This window comes from Drepanopeziza brunnea, assembly GCF_022702325.1.
Source record: "Drepanopeziza brunnea f. sp. 'multigermtubi' strain 214-2 chromosome Unknown ctg6, whole genome shotgun sequence".
NCBI classification, from domain to species: Eukaryota; Fungi; Ascomycota; class Leotiomycetes; order Helotiales; family Drepanopezizaceae; genus Drepanopeziza; species Drepanopeziza brunnea.
This window is the reverse complement of record NW_027094069.1, coordinates 2,296,567-2,313,404: the sequence shown is the minus strand read 5'-3', so window position 1 is coordinate 2,313,404 and position 16,838 is coordinate 2,296,567. Positions and strand designations below refer to the sequence as shown.

At 50.9% G+C, this 16,838-nt stretch overlaps 6 protein-coding genes across 7 annotated transcripts; 2 read left to right on the top strand and 4 right to left on the bottom strand.

Moving 5' to 3' along the window:
• Positions 1–2,537: 2,537 nt before the first annotated feature.
• On the bottom strand, positions 2,538–3,941 carry L3040_004487 (uncharacterized protein; the record flags this gene model as incomplete). The annotated part of the gene is made up of 4 exons (XM_066155222.1): positions 2,538–2,551; positions 2,733–2,799; positions 2,851–3,503; positions 3,620–3,941. The coding sequence occupies 4 exons, from the start codon at positions 3,939–3,941 to the stop codon at positions 2,538–2,540; spliced, it is 1,056 nt and encodes a 351-aa protein (XP_066012001.1).
• Positions 3,942–4,763: 822 nt separating this feature from the next.
• Positions 4,764–7,196, top strand: L3040_004486 (uncharacterized protein; the record flags this gene model as incomplete). Of its 2 annotated transcripts, none has more annotated exons than XM_007291540.1 (1): positions 4,764–7,196. In XM_007291540.1, the coding sequence occupies one exon, from the start codon at positions 4,764–4,766 to the stop codon at positions 7,194–7,196; it is 2,433 nt and encodes an 810-aa protein (XP_007291602.1). The 2 variants fall into 2 exon arrangements, with proteins under 2 accessions (XP_007291602.1, XP_066012000.1); XM_066155218.1 differs by having other exon boundaries at positions 6,510–7,196.
• Positions 7,197–8,946: 1,750 nt separating this feature from the next.
• L3040_004485 (uncharacterized protein) lies at positions 8,947–10,392 on the bottom strand (the record flags this gene model as incomplete). Its single annotated transcript, XM_007291539.1, has 3 exons — positions 8,947–9,594; positions 9,671–10,075; positions 10,195–10,392. 3 exons carry the CDS (start codon positions 10,390–10,392, stop codon positions 8,947–8,949), a joined length of 1,251 nt encoding a protein of 416 aa, XP_007291601.1.
• A 2,724-nt stretch (positions 10,393–13,116) lies between these two features.
• Positions 13,117–14,046, top strand: L3040_004484 (uncharacterized protein; the record flags this gene model as incomplete). The annotated part of the gene is made up of 4 exons (XM_066155211.1): positions 13,117–13,187; positions 13,242–13,575; positions 13,626–13,645; positions 13,947–14,046. 4 exons carry the CDS (start codon positions 13,117–13,119, stop codon positions 14,044–14,046), a joined length of 525 nt encoding a protein of 174 aa, XP_066011999.1.
• A 20-nt stretch (positions 14,047–14,066) lies between these two features.
• On the bottom strand, positions 14,067–15,276 carry L3040_004483 (uncharacterized protein; the record flags this gene model as incomplete). The annotated part of the gene is made up of 2 exons (XM_066155207.1): positions 14,067–14,069; positions 14,161–15,276. The coding sequence occupies 2 exons, from the start codon at positions 15,274–15,276 to the stop codon at positions 14,067–14,069; spliced, it is 1,119 nt and encodes a 372-aa protein (XP_066011998.1).
• Positions 15,277–15,315: 39 nt separating this feature from the next.
• On the bottom strand, positions 15,316–16,731 carry L3040_004482 (uncharacterized protein; the record flags this gene model as incomplete). The annotated part of the gene is made up of 4 exons (XM_066155201.1): positions 15,316–15,494; positions 15,549–16,164; positions 16,210–16,401; positions 16,456–16,731. 4 exons carry the CDS (start codon positions 16,729–16,731, stop codon positions 15,316–15,318), a joined length of 1,263 nt encoding a protein of 420 aa, XP_066011997.1.
• Positions 16,732–16,838: the final 107 nt, after the last annotated feature.

The following is a 16,838-nucleotide window of genomic DNA, read 5'->3' as shown; positions in this document are numbered from 1 at the left end:
ATAACAAATGCGCGGGAAAGAAAGAAACTATGTCTAATACAGGCTCTCACCTTTCTACGGACGAAGCGTGTCTATTACTTCTCTACCTCTGGGATTGCGTGGACCGGCGAGGATGAACTGGCCAGAATAGGGAATTTGGAAGTATCGTATAAGTCTCAGAGCAACGCTCTCGTGGAAACTAGTTTCTATATATCTGTACCGTATGTTTGGACTTCAAATGCCAGGCAGGAGTTGCCGGTTTGTAGATGTAAGTTTCGATCCCGGGAGAGGACCTTGAACGTTCTCTCCCACCACCAAATGTCCCCAAATCTCTCACATCAGCCAATCTACAGCTCACACCACCGCAACATACCCCCCCCCCTTTACCCTATCACTGTAAAAGCCAGCTTCACCATCCATCCACCCATCCCCACAACCCCCTCTCAGCCTCCGGGTACCTCTCCACCATAACCCGCCTCAACCCCTCCAGCGCTAGCACAGATTCCTCCGCAAGCCTCACTCCATCCATATCCGTATCCACACCCACACCTATACCCAGACCCCCTCCTCCCACTATTTCCGCATTCCCCTCCCCTCCTCTTCCCATCCTCCTCTCCAGCTCCCCCCTCTTCCCAAAGTAGACACCCGCGACCCTCGTCCCCTGCACCACGCACGCCAGCAGCTCCCCAGGCGCCATAGCCGGCGCGGCGGGATCCCCCTCCCACGCAGCCCACTGGTACAGCATGGCGCTCGTGCACGCCGCAGGGCTGCTGCTGTGTGCGGTGAGGAGCAGCGACTCGAGCGTGGAGATGATGCGGTGGGGCGCCCAGCGGGGGTTGAGGAAGGGTAGAGGGTGCGGATGGGGATCGGGGGTTGGGCTGTGGGATGGTGTTGTTGGAGGAGGAGCGCCAGGAGGGTGGATGCTGCTGCGGGGGTGGGTACAAGCTGCTGCTGCTGCTGCGCTGTTGGGGGGTTGGCCATCAGACTTTGTATAGCCTTTTCTTCTTCTGTAAGAGCGAAAGGGGTTTTTGAATGGGCGATGGATACTTGGAGATGTACATGTACCTATGTATGTATGTATGTGTGTATGTGTGTATGTATAGATGTCAGCTGGAGTTTCGCGCGGAACCAAGGAGTGTAGATGGCGAGGAGCTGGGAACGTAGAATATTGATCTGAGAATTCAGCTCTCCTTTGCTTGAGATATCCCAAGGATCTCCCGTCACCATAACTACCCCATCCCTCTCACCCGCGACAACCATTTACAGTCTGGTCTAGCTGAACAGCACAAATGTGTCTGGGGTCAGTGCAAAGTGATGATTTATCACACACACTGTGAGAGAAAAAAAAAAAAAAAGGTAGAGAGAGAAGAAGCAACAAGCGGATTATAAGCCATTTACAGAAGAGATCCGACACACAAACAGCTAGAACCAAAAAAAAAAAAAAAAAAAAGATGACCAAGAAGGAGAAACAAAACACCAAGCGGGCAGCCTCGGAATCGACGACACTGCATGTAACAAGACTCGCTTTTCTCTATTGGCGCAGCGCTGGCTAGGTGCCTCGTCAAAATCAAAAACTTATGTAACAACCGCATAGTTTCGGCGTAGCACAACTGAACAACAAGCAGCCAAGTGACCTGCCACCACGGCAGGAGAAGAAGTAGGATAAATGCAAATAAAAGGAAATCCCTGATGAGCAGCGACACGAGGTAGGGCAGAATTGACAGTGGATGAGAGAGGTGTTGATTGAAGAGAGGGACGAAGCCTTAACTATTTACACCCATGGCCATTTCTCTCCCGATTTATGAGGATGCACCTGGATCTCATCATGATAACTTGGGTTTTTGATCTCTTCTTTTTTTTTCCATTACCTTCCGGGTGCATCGTTGGAATATGACAGACAGACTCTGGGTATTTGATTTTTCGGACCCTGTCCGAGACTGAGATGGATGGCTACTCTAAGCTTCCGCTTATTGATTGACACCATCTATTATGTCTCTCTGATCTTCTCTGCGTGCTTGGCTTGGCATTTATAAAAGCTGTAAGGGATATTGGTCGATTTTCGAAGAAGTCAATCAAGGCCACCGGAATGACGACAGGTGCGAGCTGGTCATCTCACAAACAGCGGAAAACGTCATTTTATGAAATTGCCCATGTGCATTGAAGACATTATGCTATGATCAGCTCAGCTGCGCCAGCCTAAACACCCGCTAAGGCAGAACAAAGCAGAGCAGATCATGTCGAAAAAAGCAAACGCTAGAGGCGACTTCTGCATCGAGTAAGTCCGCCATCATGCTCTCGTTAGTCAGAGAGACTTCGAGTTTTGGTTCCACTCCATCCCTTTCTATCATCCCAAACCCCAGTATCTCTGTTGACGGTGACAGGAGCACCAAGACCAGGAGCCACCGAGAGCAGTTACTGAGTGCCACGACAGAGCGTCGTGACGAGAACGCATGTGATCTAATCAACAGTAGGTATACAGCCTCGCGCTTCTTTCTTGCGGAGGGGTGAGGTGCCGAAATTTCTATCATACAGAGGAGATCATGAGTCTTTCACCGACGTCAAGCTCCAACCACTAGGAATCGTCGAGTCAGTAAAGGTTCGTTCGGTGCCTGGCCGCTTGCATCGAGGAACGAGCAGAGCGCAGCAGGGCTTGAAAAGCATCCAGTGAATACGAAAACGACGCGCACCAGGATGCGAGGTCGAAGACGCCTAGGAACAATTCTTGTTGGGAGCAGCCGTATTGGGTTTCTTACTTCCGGGACCGTAGCCGCTTTGACGCATCGCACCGCCTTGCTGGTAACCACCATGACTTTGTGTGTTCTTGTGTTTGTTAGCCCGAACTCTTGCAACCTGCGTAGCAATAGTTCAAACCTTCTTCACACGCTTCCGACCACCTCGATCATCGCCATCACCAGTCGAATAGCCAGGATCTTGTACGTCATCAACGTAGCCTTCACCATAGCCCTCGAAGCTCGAATCTGCATAAGAACGCTTGGTGGTAGTTCGCGATGGACGACGGAGGTCACCCTTTGCCTTGCCTTGAACCGGACGTATAGCCTGAGCCTGAGCCTGAGGAACTGGGGTGCGGGAACCATTCTGAGCAGCCTTTGCCTTCTCGACTTGCGCAGGAGCTACGGAATCTCCAGTCCCGAGATTAAGAATAGCAGGATTCCACATAGCCTTTGGAATCGGACCTCTTGACATCGTGAAGATCGTGTGACCCTTGGCCAACATCGACTCGGGTATGCCTTTCTCAATCTCCTTTCCCCGCACAAATTCAGCGTTCCATACATCGTCCGGCAACTTCATCATAGCCCCTAGAGTACCGGGTGCGCCAACTTCATTCTTAATTGCATCAAAGGAGCCCAAGATGCCGTGGTCCTTGATATGATTCTTATAAGTCTTACGCAGCTTGACTGCCTTCGATCCATCGGGGTGTATGCGTGCAACTGACTTTGCAACATCGTTCAAGCCGTAGCGTTCAAACAGATCATCCAAAAGCGATGGCAGACGCGGGACGTGTGCTGCACGCCATCTCCATGTTAACCATGTACTTCAAAAAGTAATGTGCAGGGTTGATTGGGGGTCTGGAATACTAAACCAGAGGTGGGGAAATATCTGGTAAAGAAAGAAGCCTTACGAGTCTTGCAGAAAAGGTAAAGAGAGCCGACATTCTGAGATATATCCTCGACGGTGACTTTGGTTTTCTCTGATGCCTCTACTTGGACTTTCTTTGTTTCTTGATTTCCTTGGTCCCCGATATCACGCTTACGCTTCAGCGAAGAATCATCAGGGGCGAATCCCTCGACGGTGATGGTTGACATGCTGCCGTTGACGCTGCGAGCAGGCGTTGGCATAGAATGTGTGTCTGCTGGCGAGGTGACGGGCTTCGATGGAAGATTCGAGTGAGCGGGAGATGTCTGTGAAGGAGTCTCGGGAGTTCGGGGAAAATTGGAAGTCATTTCGGGGCGTAGATCGAGGATCCGGGTATCTCGACAGTATGTTTTATTGTATGTATGCGGAGATTATGGACAAAGCAACGACTTGGCTGGAGGCCGTGAAAGGTGAGAGAGTGAAGGCTCGAGAGCAGATGTTTGTCACATACGCTGGCTCCCGTTTCGAGCGGTGGACGATTGTGGAATCCGATGTTCGACTCGAGTAAGAGATCCCGTTGAAGAGGGTGAGAATTCTGGTCGGTTCTCGATGGGTGGAGTGGGCGCAGGGTTGGCAAAGGTAAGATCGGAGGAGCGTCGCAGGCACGCAACAGCAGGCCACGCCGGGAAAGCTCCGCTCAGCTCTAACCCTTCAGCATTCAATATGCTCAGCGATAGCGGCGGTTCGACTTGAAGTTTGTTGAGAGTTGACAAGGGGGTATTGTGATGTCGCTGGGTGTTGGTGGTGATGGGGTGGTTGTTGTGGTTGTAGGACTTCCTCCGTCGTTTGGGGCCTTAGACTTAGCCGCAGGACCAAGTGGGGCTGCTCAGGTCACGTGATAGACCCCAAAAAACGGGTGACTGCGAGAGAACAGTCAACAGATAGCCTCGAGTCTGCTGGGTCGGCGTCTGAGATCATCCATGAATCGCACACCATTCAAACATTACGGTTTACTAGGTCAAGTTGAGGGGACAGCATCCTCCGGCCAGTCCTAGTCTTACTACGGACTAGCGCCGTCGCGATATTTTCGATAAGAGAAAAAGTTTAGTTGCTGCACATTTTCCAATTTCACAAGTCCAAGTCCAAGCCCGGTTCCCAGTCAACACCGAAATCTATACCAAATCATCGAAATGGGTAAACGAACTCGCAACCCCGAAGACATAGGTGGTGATATCGAAAACATTCCTATCTCCCAAGATCCCCCGTCCAAAAAACCACGCAAAGAGCGCGCAGAGTCTGACTCCCTGCCCAACGCCCAAGCCAAACGAACTCTCTTCGTGCGCTCCCTGCCTGCAATAGCAACCAGTGACAAGCTCACCGAGCTCTTCTCCCAAGACTATCCCCTCAAGCACGCCACCGTCGTCCTCGATCCTGAAACCAAGCAATCGAAAGGCTATGGTTTTGTTACTCTGGCTGATGCGGAGGATGCGCAGCGGGCGCTGGAAGAGTTCAATGGCAAGACTTTCATGGGGCGGAAAATGAAGATTGAGATTGCGCAGCCCAGATCTAGGGAGATGGCTGATGGGAAAGGGTTGGAGGGTAAACGGAAAAGCACCATTTCTGCGGAGGCGGCGAGGATCAAGAAGGAGAGGCTGGAGCAAATGGCCGAGGAGAAGAAGCCGCCGAAGCTGATCATAAGAAATCTGCCTTGGAGTGTGAACACACCTGAGAAGCTGGCTGAGATTTTCAAGAAGTTTGGGAAGGTCAAGTTTTCCGTGTTGCCGAAGAAGAAGGGAGACACGCAAGCTGGATTTGGTTTTATCACGATGCGAGGAAAGAAGAATGCTGATAAGGCATTGGCTGCTATCAATGGCACGTTGGTGGATGGGCGGATTCTGGCTGTGGATTGGGCGGTTGAAAAGAGTGTTTGGGAGACGCAGCAAGGGGCAGCTAACGAAGGCGAGACCGTCGAGGATGACGGTGGGTCTAAACATAAGAAGCTTAAGAAGTCTGCTGAGAAGCCTCCCGAAGATGAAGACAAAGAAGAGGACGACGTCGCCAATTTCTTCAAGAAATTCGGTGACAATCTGGAATCTGAGGATGAGGACGACGACGGAGACGACAATCACCAAGAGGAGAAAGAAGGCGAGGAAGAGGAAGAGACCTGGGAAGACAATGAGTCTTCTGAATCCGAATCCGAGGTCGAAGTCCCAGTCGCCCGTACCAAAGTTCTCGTGACAGACAACTCTACCACTCTTTTCATCCGCAACCTTCCCTTCACAGTCCGCGATGCCGAACTCAAGGAACACTTTGAGCAATTTGGGCCCGTCCGCTACGCTCGCGTAGTAATGGACCGGGCAACCGATCGTCCCCGCGGCACAGGCTTCGTCTGCTTCTACAACTTACACGATGCCGACATGTGCTTTCGCAATGCCCCTAAACATCAACCAACCGGCGCCAACGCCATCACCAAGATCAAACACTCTATCCTTGAAAATGACGCTGCCGATACAAGCGGCATGTACTCTCTCGACGGCCGTCTCATCCTCGTCTCCAAAGCCGTGGAGAAAGAAACGGCCGTCAAGCTTACCGAAAACGGAGAGAACATGCGCACACAGGCCGAAAAAGACAAACGCAAATTGTACCTTCTCTCTGAAGGAACCGTCGCAAAAGGCACACCGCTCTACGACGCTCTCGCCCCTTCTGAAGTAACAATGCGCGAAGACTCGGCTAAGCAACGAAAAAAGCTCATCCAGAACAACCCCATGCTGTCTCTGTCCCTGACTCGTCTCTCAATCCGCAACTTGCCCAAGAACTATACATCTAAAGACCTCAAAACTCTCGCCCGCGAAGCCGTCATTGGATTTGCCAAGGATGTTAAAGCTGGGCTTCGCCAACCTCTATCGTCGGAAGAAAAAAACCGTGGTGGAAAGGAAATGCGCGAGGCCGAGAAAGTCGGGAAAGCCAAAGGCAAAGGTGTTGTGCACCAGGCTAAAATCGTGTTTGAGGGTCGTGAAGGCACGAAAGTTTCTGAAGGGTCCGGTGCAGGCAAGTCTCGCGGTTACGGTTTTGTTGAATACTCAAGTCATCGTTTGGCATTGATGGGCTTGAGATGGATGAACGGGTATGCGGTCGAGAATGAGAATAAGGGAAAGAAGCAGCGCCTGGTTGTGGAGTTTGCGATAGAGAATGCGCAAGTTGTCCAGAGGCGGAAGGAGAAAGAGGATAAAGCCCGCTTACGAAGCTTGGAGGTTGAGAAACTTCGCAAAGCCGGTGAAGCTCCGCCCAAGGAGAAGAAAACTTTGACACGGGGCGAGGTAATGAAGAAGACGAGAGAGGGGATGAAAGGCAAAGCTGGTAGACCAGGCAAGAAGGGCCCGTGGAAGGCAGGTGGGGAAGGGGAGAAGAAGACCTTCGAGAAGGTTGATGTGGAGAAGCGTAAGAGGACCGTGTCTGATGCGGGGGAAGCGAAGGGCAAAAAGGTGAAGAAGGGTATCAAGGAGCCTGAAGTCAAGGCCTTCAAGGCGGGTTTCCCGCCTGGGGAAGAGGGCAGGTTACAGCGCAGGGCACAGATCATTCAAAAAAAGAGGCAGATGCGGAAGAAGCGGAAGGGCGGCCATTAGTCTGCATATCTCCAGAAGACCGAGTCACCATTTTCAGAGAGGAAAAATTGTTCTGTAGATAGCAGCACTTAAATGGTCATCCTAGGAGGGAATCAGAGACTTTGTAGCTTCTATACAATACTGCGCCTGATTGTAAAAATTATAACTTCGAGATTCTCAGTCGCATTCTATCAGGATACAATTAGGCTAGATGCCAAATTCAAAATCTCATGCCACTGCGTTACCCTTTAGTGCTTAAGTAAGCACGACGTTCGTTTGCGGCCGCATCTTCTTCCACTTCATCGTGATACCTGGATATTATCGCCGGCTTCTACCACCAATCCTTCCCAGCTTGCCCAAGTCGACATGCAGTACATCAATTTTTCCCAATAGCGAATTGCTCTTCTCTATAATTCTCTTCCTGCCCCCTCCTATTCGCCTGTGCATCAACATCCAAAATCTGCAGCTCGTCACATGACACATTGAATCATGGGGACTTCAACAATTGCAATCAAGAAACTCATGGTTCCCAAAGCCGGGGAAGCCTTCGAGATCACATTCAATATCCGAAGAGTTTCCAAAAAAAAAACTCAGAGTTGCTAGGATCCAAGCGGTGGATGAAGCCGATATTAACCCCCTACACAACGAGGAGGAGGACCAGCCAATAGTCCGAAAAGTCAACGCACGGGAATTGAATGTCCCGGGTTTCGGATGCGCTAATAATATCCCAAGGTCTTTCCACAAAGTACCATCGAGAAATGTAGAAGATCCGTCTGTTGAAACGAAAAGAGAGGTCCGGATCAAACGATAAGAAATTGGCTCCGCGCCTGGGCAAGCAAGCAAAGCGTATACCAGAATGATGAATCCCAAATCCCATAGACCGATGGAGCCAAAACTGACCGTTCGCGCTGTGTCAGGTCAAGATCTCGTTGTTGGCTACGTCTGAGACTGTGGCGCCTCTCTGGAGCAAGCTAAGGGAAGAGCACAATATCATTGGTGCCGCTGGGATACCGCCCAAAGATGCGGCGGGTGTGGATGCCTTGATGCGGATTCCTACCTATCGTACATCAACTCACACTCCCGAGTCCGCGTTTCTACAATTCGATATTGCAAACGCTTGCCACATGTCAAACGCCCTTTGCGATCCGATTCCAGAGGCCGTTTGCTATGCCCAACAGAGCTGGCAAATAGAGAGTCTCGTTTAACGTCATATCAACGAAGCTCGCTGGGCTTGAGCAGCACATGACACGCGGTATCTTGGGAAAACTGGCCACTCAGAGAAGAGAGCAAGACGCGTCTATCGTGCAGGCGGAGAAGGTGGTCGATTGACGGAAAAGGGCTGAGTTCCGACCAGCGGTCACAGCTTTCAAAAATTCTTCAGCCGAAGGGGCCAAAAAGATCAATAAGAACTTGAATGTGCAATTCGCAAGCGGAGTGTGGGCAAAAGAGATGGCCGTTGGAGTGGAGGTCACGTATCGCTGGTAGGCTTTGCAGGCGAAGACCAAAAGGCGGAAGGAGCCTGGGTTGGAGGCAATGCAGAAGGGGAAAGAGGAGAGAGTGGAGGAAGAGAAGTTTTTCTTTGCATCGCAGGCTGCGAGCACAAACTTGGAAGAAAAGCCGGAGGCGTATTGGGATGAAGTTCTGCAGAAGTACAAGCAGAGCGGCACTCTACCCACCTCAGATCCAGAACCAGAACTCCGGAACCGAGCTTCGGAGTTTCTGTAAGGATCTGGATTCCGTTCTGCGTACAAAGATATGTAATCTACGAACGCTACGAAAATGTACTCCCAATCTCGCCCCATTTCACATTCGACCAGACTACCGCTGGATCTGGTTCTACCTTCACGATGACTTTGGGATCGCCCTCCGTGGCATTACAAGGTCCAGAATTCCCGCTGTCCAGCCACCGCATAAATCCGCCCTCATCCCACCAGATACTAAATATCAACACCATACCCCGCTTCATCGCTTCACCCATTCCGGTCGTGCCTCCAAGAGCCATGTACTTAGGCGCCACCTGCCCACACAACTCATCACTCACACTATCCAGCACCTTCGTCGGGTCCAGCCCTGCGATTGTCGTATTCAGTTTCGCATTCTGAATAACAACTCCATCTTGGACGTACAACCGTCTGATCTCCGTCATCTTCCCATCAACCTCCGGGAACTGCGTGACAACAGTAAACGGGCGATTCGTATCGACTGTCAAACCAGGGCCGTAATAGTCCCGATTGCCCAACGAATAAGTGTTATATCCGCACCCGGGCTTGTCGCAAACGCCGTCAGCCGCGCATTCATCTCCCGAACAGGCGTACAGGCCAGTCTGGTTACAAGTATGGGGAACGATGGCATTGGCGCGAGCGTTGCCTTCCCAGATATCCATTTCGTTGCAGCAGCTACCCTTGCCGTCGAGGTTGGCCTATATGTGCTTTCGTCAATCCACCGTTGAATACGCACCAGGGTGTGTCAAAATTGGAAGGGAGTAGATCACTTACTTCGCCGTTCAAAAATGGCAGCGTAAAGCATTGCGCATCACAATACCCACTCCCATACCCGGCCCCCGTGGGATTCAGATCGCTTCTGCCCCCATCTGCGGCCATCTCGCTCAGATACAGCGCGCCGTTCATTCCGCACGGCAGCTGACTTATATCGACGTCGAAACTCAGCTCGCCGCCGCTTAAAGTCAGCATCTCGTACCGGTCCCCTGCCGGCTCTAGAAGGTAGATTCTGGGGGTGAGGGTGCGGCCGTCGGGGGAGAGCATCTTCATGAGTAGGGAAGACCCGGTGGTGGTGACGCCGTACGAGGCGTAGGAGGAGATACCATCAACGATGCAGTTCTTGGCGCAGGTTTGCGCGTCAGGACAGGCGGTGCTGTTGGGTCCTTCGCCCCAGTCTCCACACTGTGATAGGGCATCAATGACTGCATTATCTGGGGGTACTCAAGGGGAGAAGAGAGCTGGTCTCTGGTATTTTTGGGGTAATCAGGAACACGAAATTTTGGGGCCACCTGGTTACACACATTGTATTCTGGAGCAGCAGCTTGGTAAAGAGGATGTGCGAGTTGATCCAGCACCAGCAAGCTTGTCTGTTCAGTACAGCCGCCTGCGACGGTACACTTGGAAGTGATGAGAGTGGGATGCGTCTCAGGCGTCGGGCCTGGCGTCAGGGCTGTTACTATCCCAAAGGCAAGAGGAAAAAAAGCGTGGCGGGGAGCCATGTTGTCGAAACGATATTAATAGGTAAAATGAGAGTCGAAGAAAAGTCACAGACTTGAATGAGGAACTCCAATTTCAGGGTGACGGGCATTTTATACACATATCTCTCCTTTCCTTCCATCTCGCACAGCATCGATCTCTTTGATTTTTTTTCTCGGACCCTTACCCTCCGACGGACCGTTTTCCTCAGAAATTAGGAAAAGGCCAACGGGAGACAATTCCATTGGTGAAGCACTCTATTACAATTTTACCTGGCAGTAGGCCGCTACCCGCCAAGTACAGAAGACCTGCCCAGCCAAACAAATACTTAAGTAGCCACCATAACCAAGCATTGAGCCCTGCGGAGGAAATTCTTTTTTTTTTCCTACCAGGGTTATGTGCATAGGGGTCCAACGAGGAACGGGAAACTTTACCTTTCACCTTTCGCTGTTGGCACCGGTTTCGAAATGAGTGCGGGTAACGGCTAAAGTGTATTCCAATGATATGCGTGGAGCTGAGCTGAGCTGGCTGCTGGCCGCACGTGCTGTCAACAGGGGAAGGTTTTGTTACGGCCGGTGATGAGTAGCGGATCTAACTCTATTTTCTTCTGCTCGGGGCACGCTTGAAGGAGAGAACTGCACCCTGATTGTTACTAGTACGTATTGTGAATTGAACCCTTTTCTAACCGAGATGAAAGGACTCTCTTTTCAGAAGTGAAAAGGTGAGGGCTTGGATGGAACGGCTTCTTAATACTTACAGTGTCGGTGCATTGCAGTGAACGGAGGGACGTTGTAAGTACGGTACCGGTATCCATCCTATACTTTTTGTGGGTACGATCGATAGGGCAGATTAAAGCGGGTTTTTGCGGCAAGGACCAACGAGGAGTGATATGCGCTGGTAGTGAGTGGTTGGTGGTTGGAATCGAAGGTCTAGATTTCTCTTACCGTGTGTAGGTAGGTGTTGAAGATCTAAGGGTCCTGCAGGGTAGGTTAGGTATGGATTTGGCAGGTTGAGAAAATCAACGCACGTAAGTAAAGTCCCTGGGTAGACATCTATCTCTGATGATCTATCTATTATGGAAGCTCTGTCTGGAAAACGACCAGCTAATCAGTTACAGAAGCAGCACTACTACACATCATTGGCACAATCAGACTTCTGCATTAATATTCTTGTGGATCCGCCGAGGACTGAACGGAGCACCAGACCGGAGCTAGCTGGCTTGTGTTTTCTCGCTCGGAAGGGAAGAGACGGAAGACGCGAAAGTGTCGGGCCTGAATGTGTAGGTACTTCGACACGGTGAAACGCATGAGGGGGCAAAAGGGAAGACCGTCCGTCGCTGTAAGTCGCCCGATACTCCTGGACGGGGTTGAGGCCGATTCAGCGCTAATTTATTGTCATTGCATCTGCACACGTGGAAAACTCTAGCTTCAGCAGATTTATCAGTTGCGAGCGAAGAATACTTTAATACGGTATGAATACGTCAAGCGCATGGATTCTCCGTGAAGACTGAGGAGCATTCCCGGGAAAAAGTAATACGCGGCTGGCGCAGCGCTGCTAATTGATTTGTCTTCTGGGAAAGTGCCTCTGAAAACCTTGACGGGTTTTTGTGAGTTGATCCTCCCTGATTTCATGATTCGATTCCTGATGTTGGTACAGAAATGAGGTGAGAGGAATGGAAGGGGCTGATCCCTCCCGTCGGGCCGTTCCCGGCGGGTTTGCTCTGGGTTGCCCAAGATCGGCTCGAGTGATTTAATATTTACTGACGAGGCATCGAATGATGGCGATACTCTGTTTTTGCCACGAGTGTATCCTCTTCTACCCTTGATGCCCAGTCTCTCGACCCAAGATGATCAATCCAGCCAGTCATTTTCTCCCGGGGCTATATCCGAATAACCTGAGACCTCCCGTCTTCTCATCCTATCAGTATCGGAAGTTGGGTGGTTTGAGACCCTCCGGCGCTTCGCCCCTCACCTCTTCATTCCACAAATTGCCACGGAATGCTAGCGGAGCTATCCCCTAAGGAATATCTACTCCATATCAATAATGCCAAGGGATATTCCAGATCCAAGTTTATGGTTATTTTTATGTAACACCCAGCGGAGCAGCGCCCTGGATTATTACTATGGAAGAGCCTCTTGCCCGAGGTCTTGTATGTCCGAATTAGTCGGAGGAAGCCTGATGCAACAGAGGATAGCTCCAGGCCCATGGTAGATCCATATTTTTTGAAATCACCAATTTAGGGCACAGAGAAAATCCCGATTAGCAAAAAGATTCTCGTCATCAATCAGAGACAAAACTTACGACATTCAAAAGCCATGTATGGAATGCTAATTCTTCTCTCGCTTACGCCCAGCGTACAATTCCAACCTCAACGGTGTCAACACTAAGGGCACAGAGAACATCCCAATTAGCAAAAAAATTCTCGTCATCAATCAGAGACAAAACTTACGACATTCAAAAAGCTATGTATGGAATGCTAATTCTTCTCTCGCTTACGCCTAGCGTACAATTCCAACCTCAACAATGTCAACAGTCGATTTTGCATACACTTAGCTCCTTCCCACTCCCTAATCGAATTTCCTAAATACTTTTTCTCGCAAAGATTCATGTCGTCTACGTAGACAAAATACAACCCTCACTCACTCGGTTTTTTAATTTTCATTCATCGCAATATCACTGCGGTACACGGTCTTTACTCCTCCACGTGAGGCGTTGTCGGCGGGTGCAGTGTCGAAATCTTTATCGCCATGCTGCTCCATACGGCTCTTCCCAAATTACTCCGTTCACCTGTTGTACTTGGATTAGTCTTAGGATATGCGTGAGTGCCTATCCTACCTTCTTGTCCATGATAGCTTTCTGACACTATCAATAGCACAATCATCAACGCCCAGCTTCCAACCCTTGACACGACCTCCTCCAGTCCTAGGTTTGGTCTCCCTGGTATATCCACAATAAATGACCCTGCGATAATTGCATCTTTTTCCTTGCCCTCCGGCTCAATAGGGACGCCAATTATCAGGGTCTTCTGGGAGGTTGATGAGAACTCGTTATCGAGAGCTTCATCGGCCGGCGCATCTACGATTAGCAATGCTCAATCTGTATCCCGCAGCGAGAGCTCAGGTTCATCCACCTCTCTCTACGGAAGCTCTGCAGCCCGGGCTACTGGATCCTCGTCTGGCATCGCCTCAAGCAACTCTCAGACCCTCGTTTTGCCCTCCCTAGCTTCGGTATCGACATCCGGACAGGCCTTTTCTAGTTCAAGGATCGAATCCCTGGGTATGTGCTTTTTTCTTCTGGCCCTCACACCGTCCCTGTGTTTATTTTGTTCTGGTCACCGTTCTTGAGTCCCAGGATGTTCCTTTCCCGCTCCCAGGACCATATTGCTAGATCCTCCAAGAGCCCTGCCGTAGCAACAACAAAATCTGGCCAGGAAAAGATATTCCAGGATATCGCATCTCACAGCTCGTCGAAGATTGAATGGCTAGTTTGTGAGATGCGATGTTTTGCGACAACTGACATGTTGTTGCGAAAAAAAAAATCAATCGTGACTTTGGCCTTGCGCTAACAGTACCTTCAGTTTCTACCAGCTCTTTGAATATATCAGTCGCAGAATCGACTTCGCGACCTGGGTCTTCGAATGTGCAATCGTCTTCGCTCATAAGGCCAAGTACTCTTAGCAGCGCCTTTCCGAGCATCTCTACTGGGTCGGGCATCTCTATTAGCTCGGGCCTTTCGACATCGCGACTTGGGTCTTCGAATGTGCAATCGTCTTCGCTTTTAAGGCCAAGTACTTTAAGCAACGCCTTTCCGAGCATCTCTACGGGTTCGAGCATCTCTACGGGCTCAGGCATCTCTATTAGCTCGGGCCTTTCGACGTCGCTACTTGGGTCTTCGAATGTGCAATCGTCTTCGCTTTTAAGGCCAAGTACTTTGAGCAGCGCCTTTCCGAGCATCTCTACGGGTTCGAGCATCTCTATTGGCTCGAGCCTTTCGACGTCGCGACTTGGGTCTTCGAATGTGCAATCGTCTTCGCTTTTAAGGCCAAGTACTTTGAGCAGCGCCTTTCCGAGCATCTCTACAGGCTCGGGCATCTCTACGGGCTCAGGCATCTCTATTAGCTCGGGCCTTTCGACGTCGCTACTTGGGTCTTCGAATGTGCAATCGTCTTCGCTTTTAAGGCCAAGTACTTTGAGCAGCGCCTTTCCGAGCATCTCTACAGGCTCGGGCATCTCTACGGGCTCAGGCATCTCTATTAGCTCGGGCCTTTCGACGTCGCTACTTGGGTCTTCGAATGTGCAATCGTCTTCGCTTTTAAGGCCAAGTACTTTGAGCAGCGCCTTTCCGAGCATCTCTACAGGCTCGGGCATCTCTACGGGCTCGAGCATCTCTACGGGCTCAGGCATCTCTATTAGCTCGGGCCTTTCGACGTCGCCACTTGGGTCTTCGAATGTGCAATCGTCTTCGCTTTTAAGGCCAAGTACTTTGAGCAGCGCCTTTCCGAGCATCTCTACGGGTTCGAGCATCTCTATTGGCTCGAGCCTTTCGACGTCGCGACTTGGGTCTTCGAATGTGCAATCTTCTTCATTCATAGGAACAAGCCTTATTAACACGAGATTGCCTGTCGAGTCTACTTTGAGTAGCGCCTTTTCGGGCATCTCTACTGGCTCGGGCTCCTCGACCTCGCGAACTGGGTCTTCGAATGTGCAATCGTCTTCACTTATAAGGCCAAGTACTCTTAGCAGCGCCTTTCCGAGCATCTCTACGGGCTCGGGCATCTCTATTGGCTCGAGCCTTTCGACGTCGCGACTTGGGTCTTCGAATGTGCAATCGTCTTCACTCACAGGAACAAGCCTTATTAACACGAGATTGCCTGTCGAGTCTACTTTGAGTAGCGCCTTTTCGAGCATCTCTACTGGCTCGGGATTCTCGACGTCGTACAAAAGCAGTCAGACCGCGGGATCTTTGTCTACAGCTTCTGTTTCCAGGATTCTCTCTGAAAGCACGTCCGCGACTTTTGTTGCCACACCTGCTGCCTCGGACACCCTGTTCTCTAACTTCTTCTCACTATCTACTTCGGGAAGAAGTGTGCCCAGCTCCATTCTGTCCTCATCGGCCTCAGGTTCTCCTGCTTCTCAAAGCTTGAGTCGGAGCGGAGATTCAAGTTTGGGAACAACTAGACCTTCATCTTCGGCCGCTTTAGGATCCGCAACTGTTTCCCCGATCTCTTCGGCCGCTTTAGGATCCGCAACTGTTATCTCTTCGGCCGCTTCGGGATCCGCAACTGTTGTCTCTACGATCTCTTCGGCTGCTTTAGAATCCGCAATTGTTTCTCCGATATCTTCGGCCGCTTTAGGATCCGCAACTATTGTCTCTTCAGCCGCTTCGGGATCCGCAACTGTTGTCTCTTTGGCCGCTTCAGAATCCGCAACTGTTGTCTCTACGATCTCTTCGGCTGCTTTAGAATCCGCCATTGTCTCCCGGATCTCTTCGGCTGCTTTAGAATCCGCAACTGTCTCCCCGATATCTTCGGCCGCTTTAGGATCCGCAACTGTTGTCTCTTCGGCCGCTTCGGGATCCGCAACTATTGTCTCTACGATCTCTTCGGCCGCTCTAGAATCCGCAACTATTTCCCCGATCTCTTCGGCCGCTTTAGGATCCGCCACTGTCTCCCGGATCTCTTCGGCTGCTTTAGAATCCGCAACTGTCTCCCCGATATCTTCGGCCGCTTCGGAATCGATAACTATTGTCTCCAGGATCTTCTCCGAGACAATTACGGTCAATGGTGATGCCAGCGTCTTGTTTACATCTTCGGGTGTTCCTTCATCTCTTGGTCAACTCACCACCCCAGAGATATTGTCAACATCGAACGCTGTCGAGCCAGGATCAAGCACAGTCGCCGCCGCCTCCACTGCACAAGAAAATGCCGCGTCTACGAGCCAAGTTGTCACTCCAGATGTTGCTCCGTCGCCTTCAACGTCCCAGTTCGTCCCACCAGGACAGAGCACTTCAGGATTGCCTGTATTTACAAGCGCCTTGGAACAACCAGTTAGCGCACAGCCAACCGAAGTGTCTCAGTCACTGAATACCCGAACGTTCTGGGAATCAGTATCGTCAACACCTACAGCAACAGACTTCTCGAGCCAGAGCGCTATATACAGCAGTCTCATGTCCTCCGCAACTGCCTCGAGTGTCTCCTCGAGCGTTGCCGCGATATACACAAGTATTTCGGTCAGCAGCTCCATGGCAGATGTTACATCTACTCTCTCATCCCTGGAGAGCTCCCAGAGCGCCCTCTCATCGATGGTATCAAGTATCTCGGCCTCTCTGAGTTCAGCCGTACCAAGCTCGATTGCCGCAAGCATCTCCTCGCTCGAATCTGCTAGCCAGAGTGTGTTTCTGGCTTCATCATCGCTTTCGGCCTTGGTCAGCTCCCAAAGTGCTTCGGCATCAGAGTCACCGGCCGTCACAA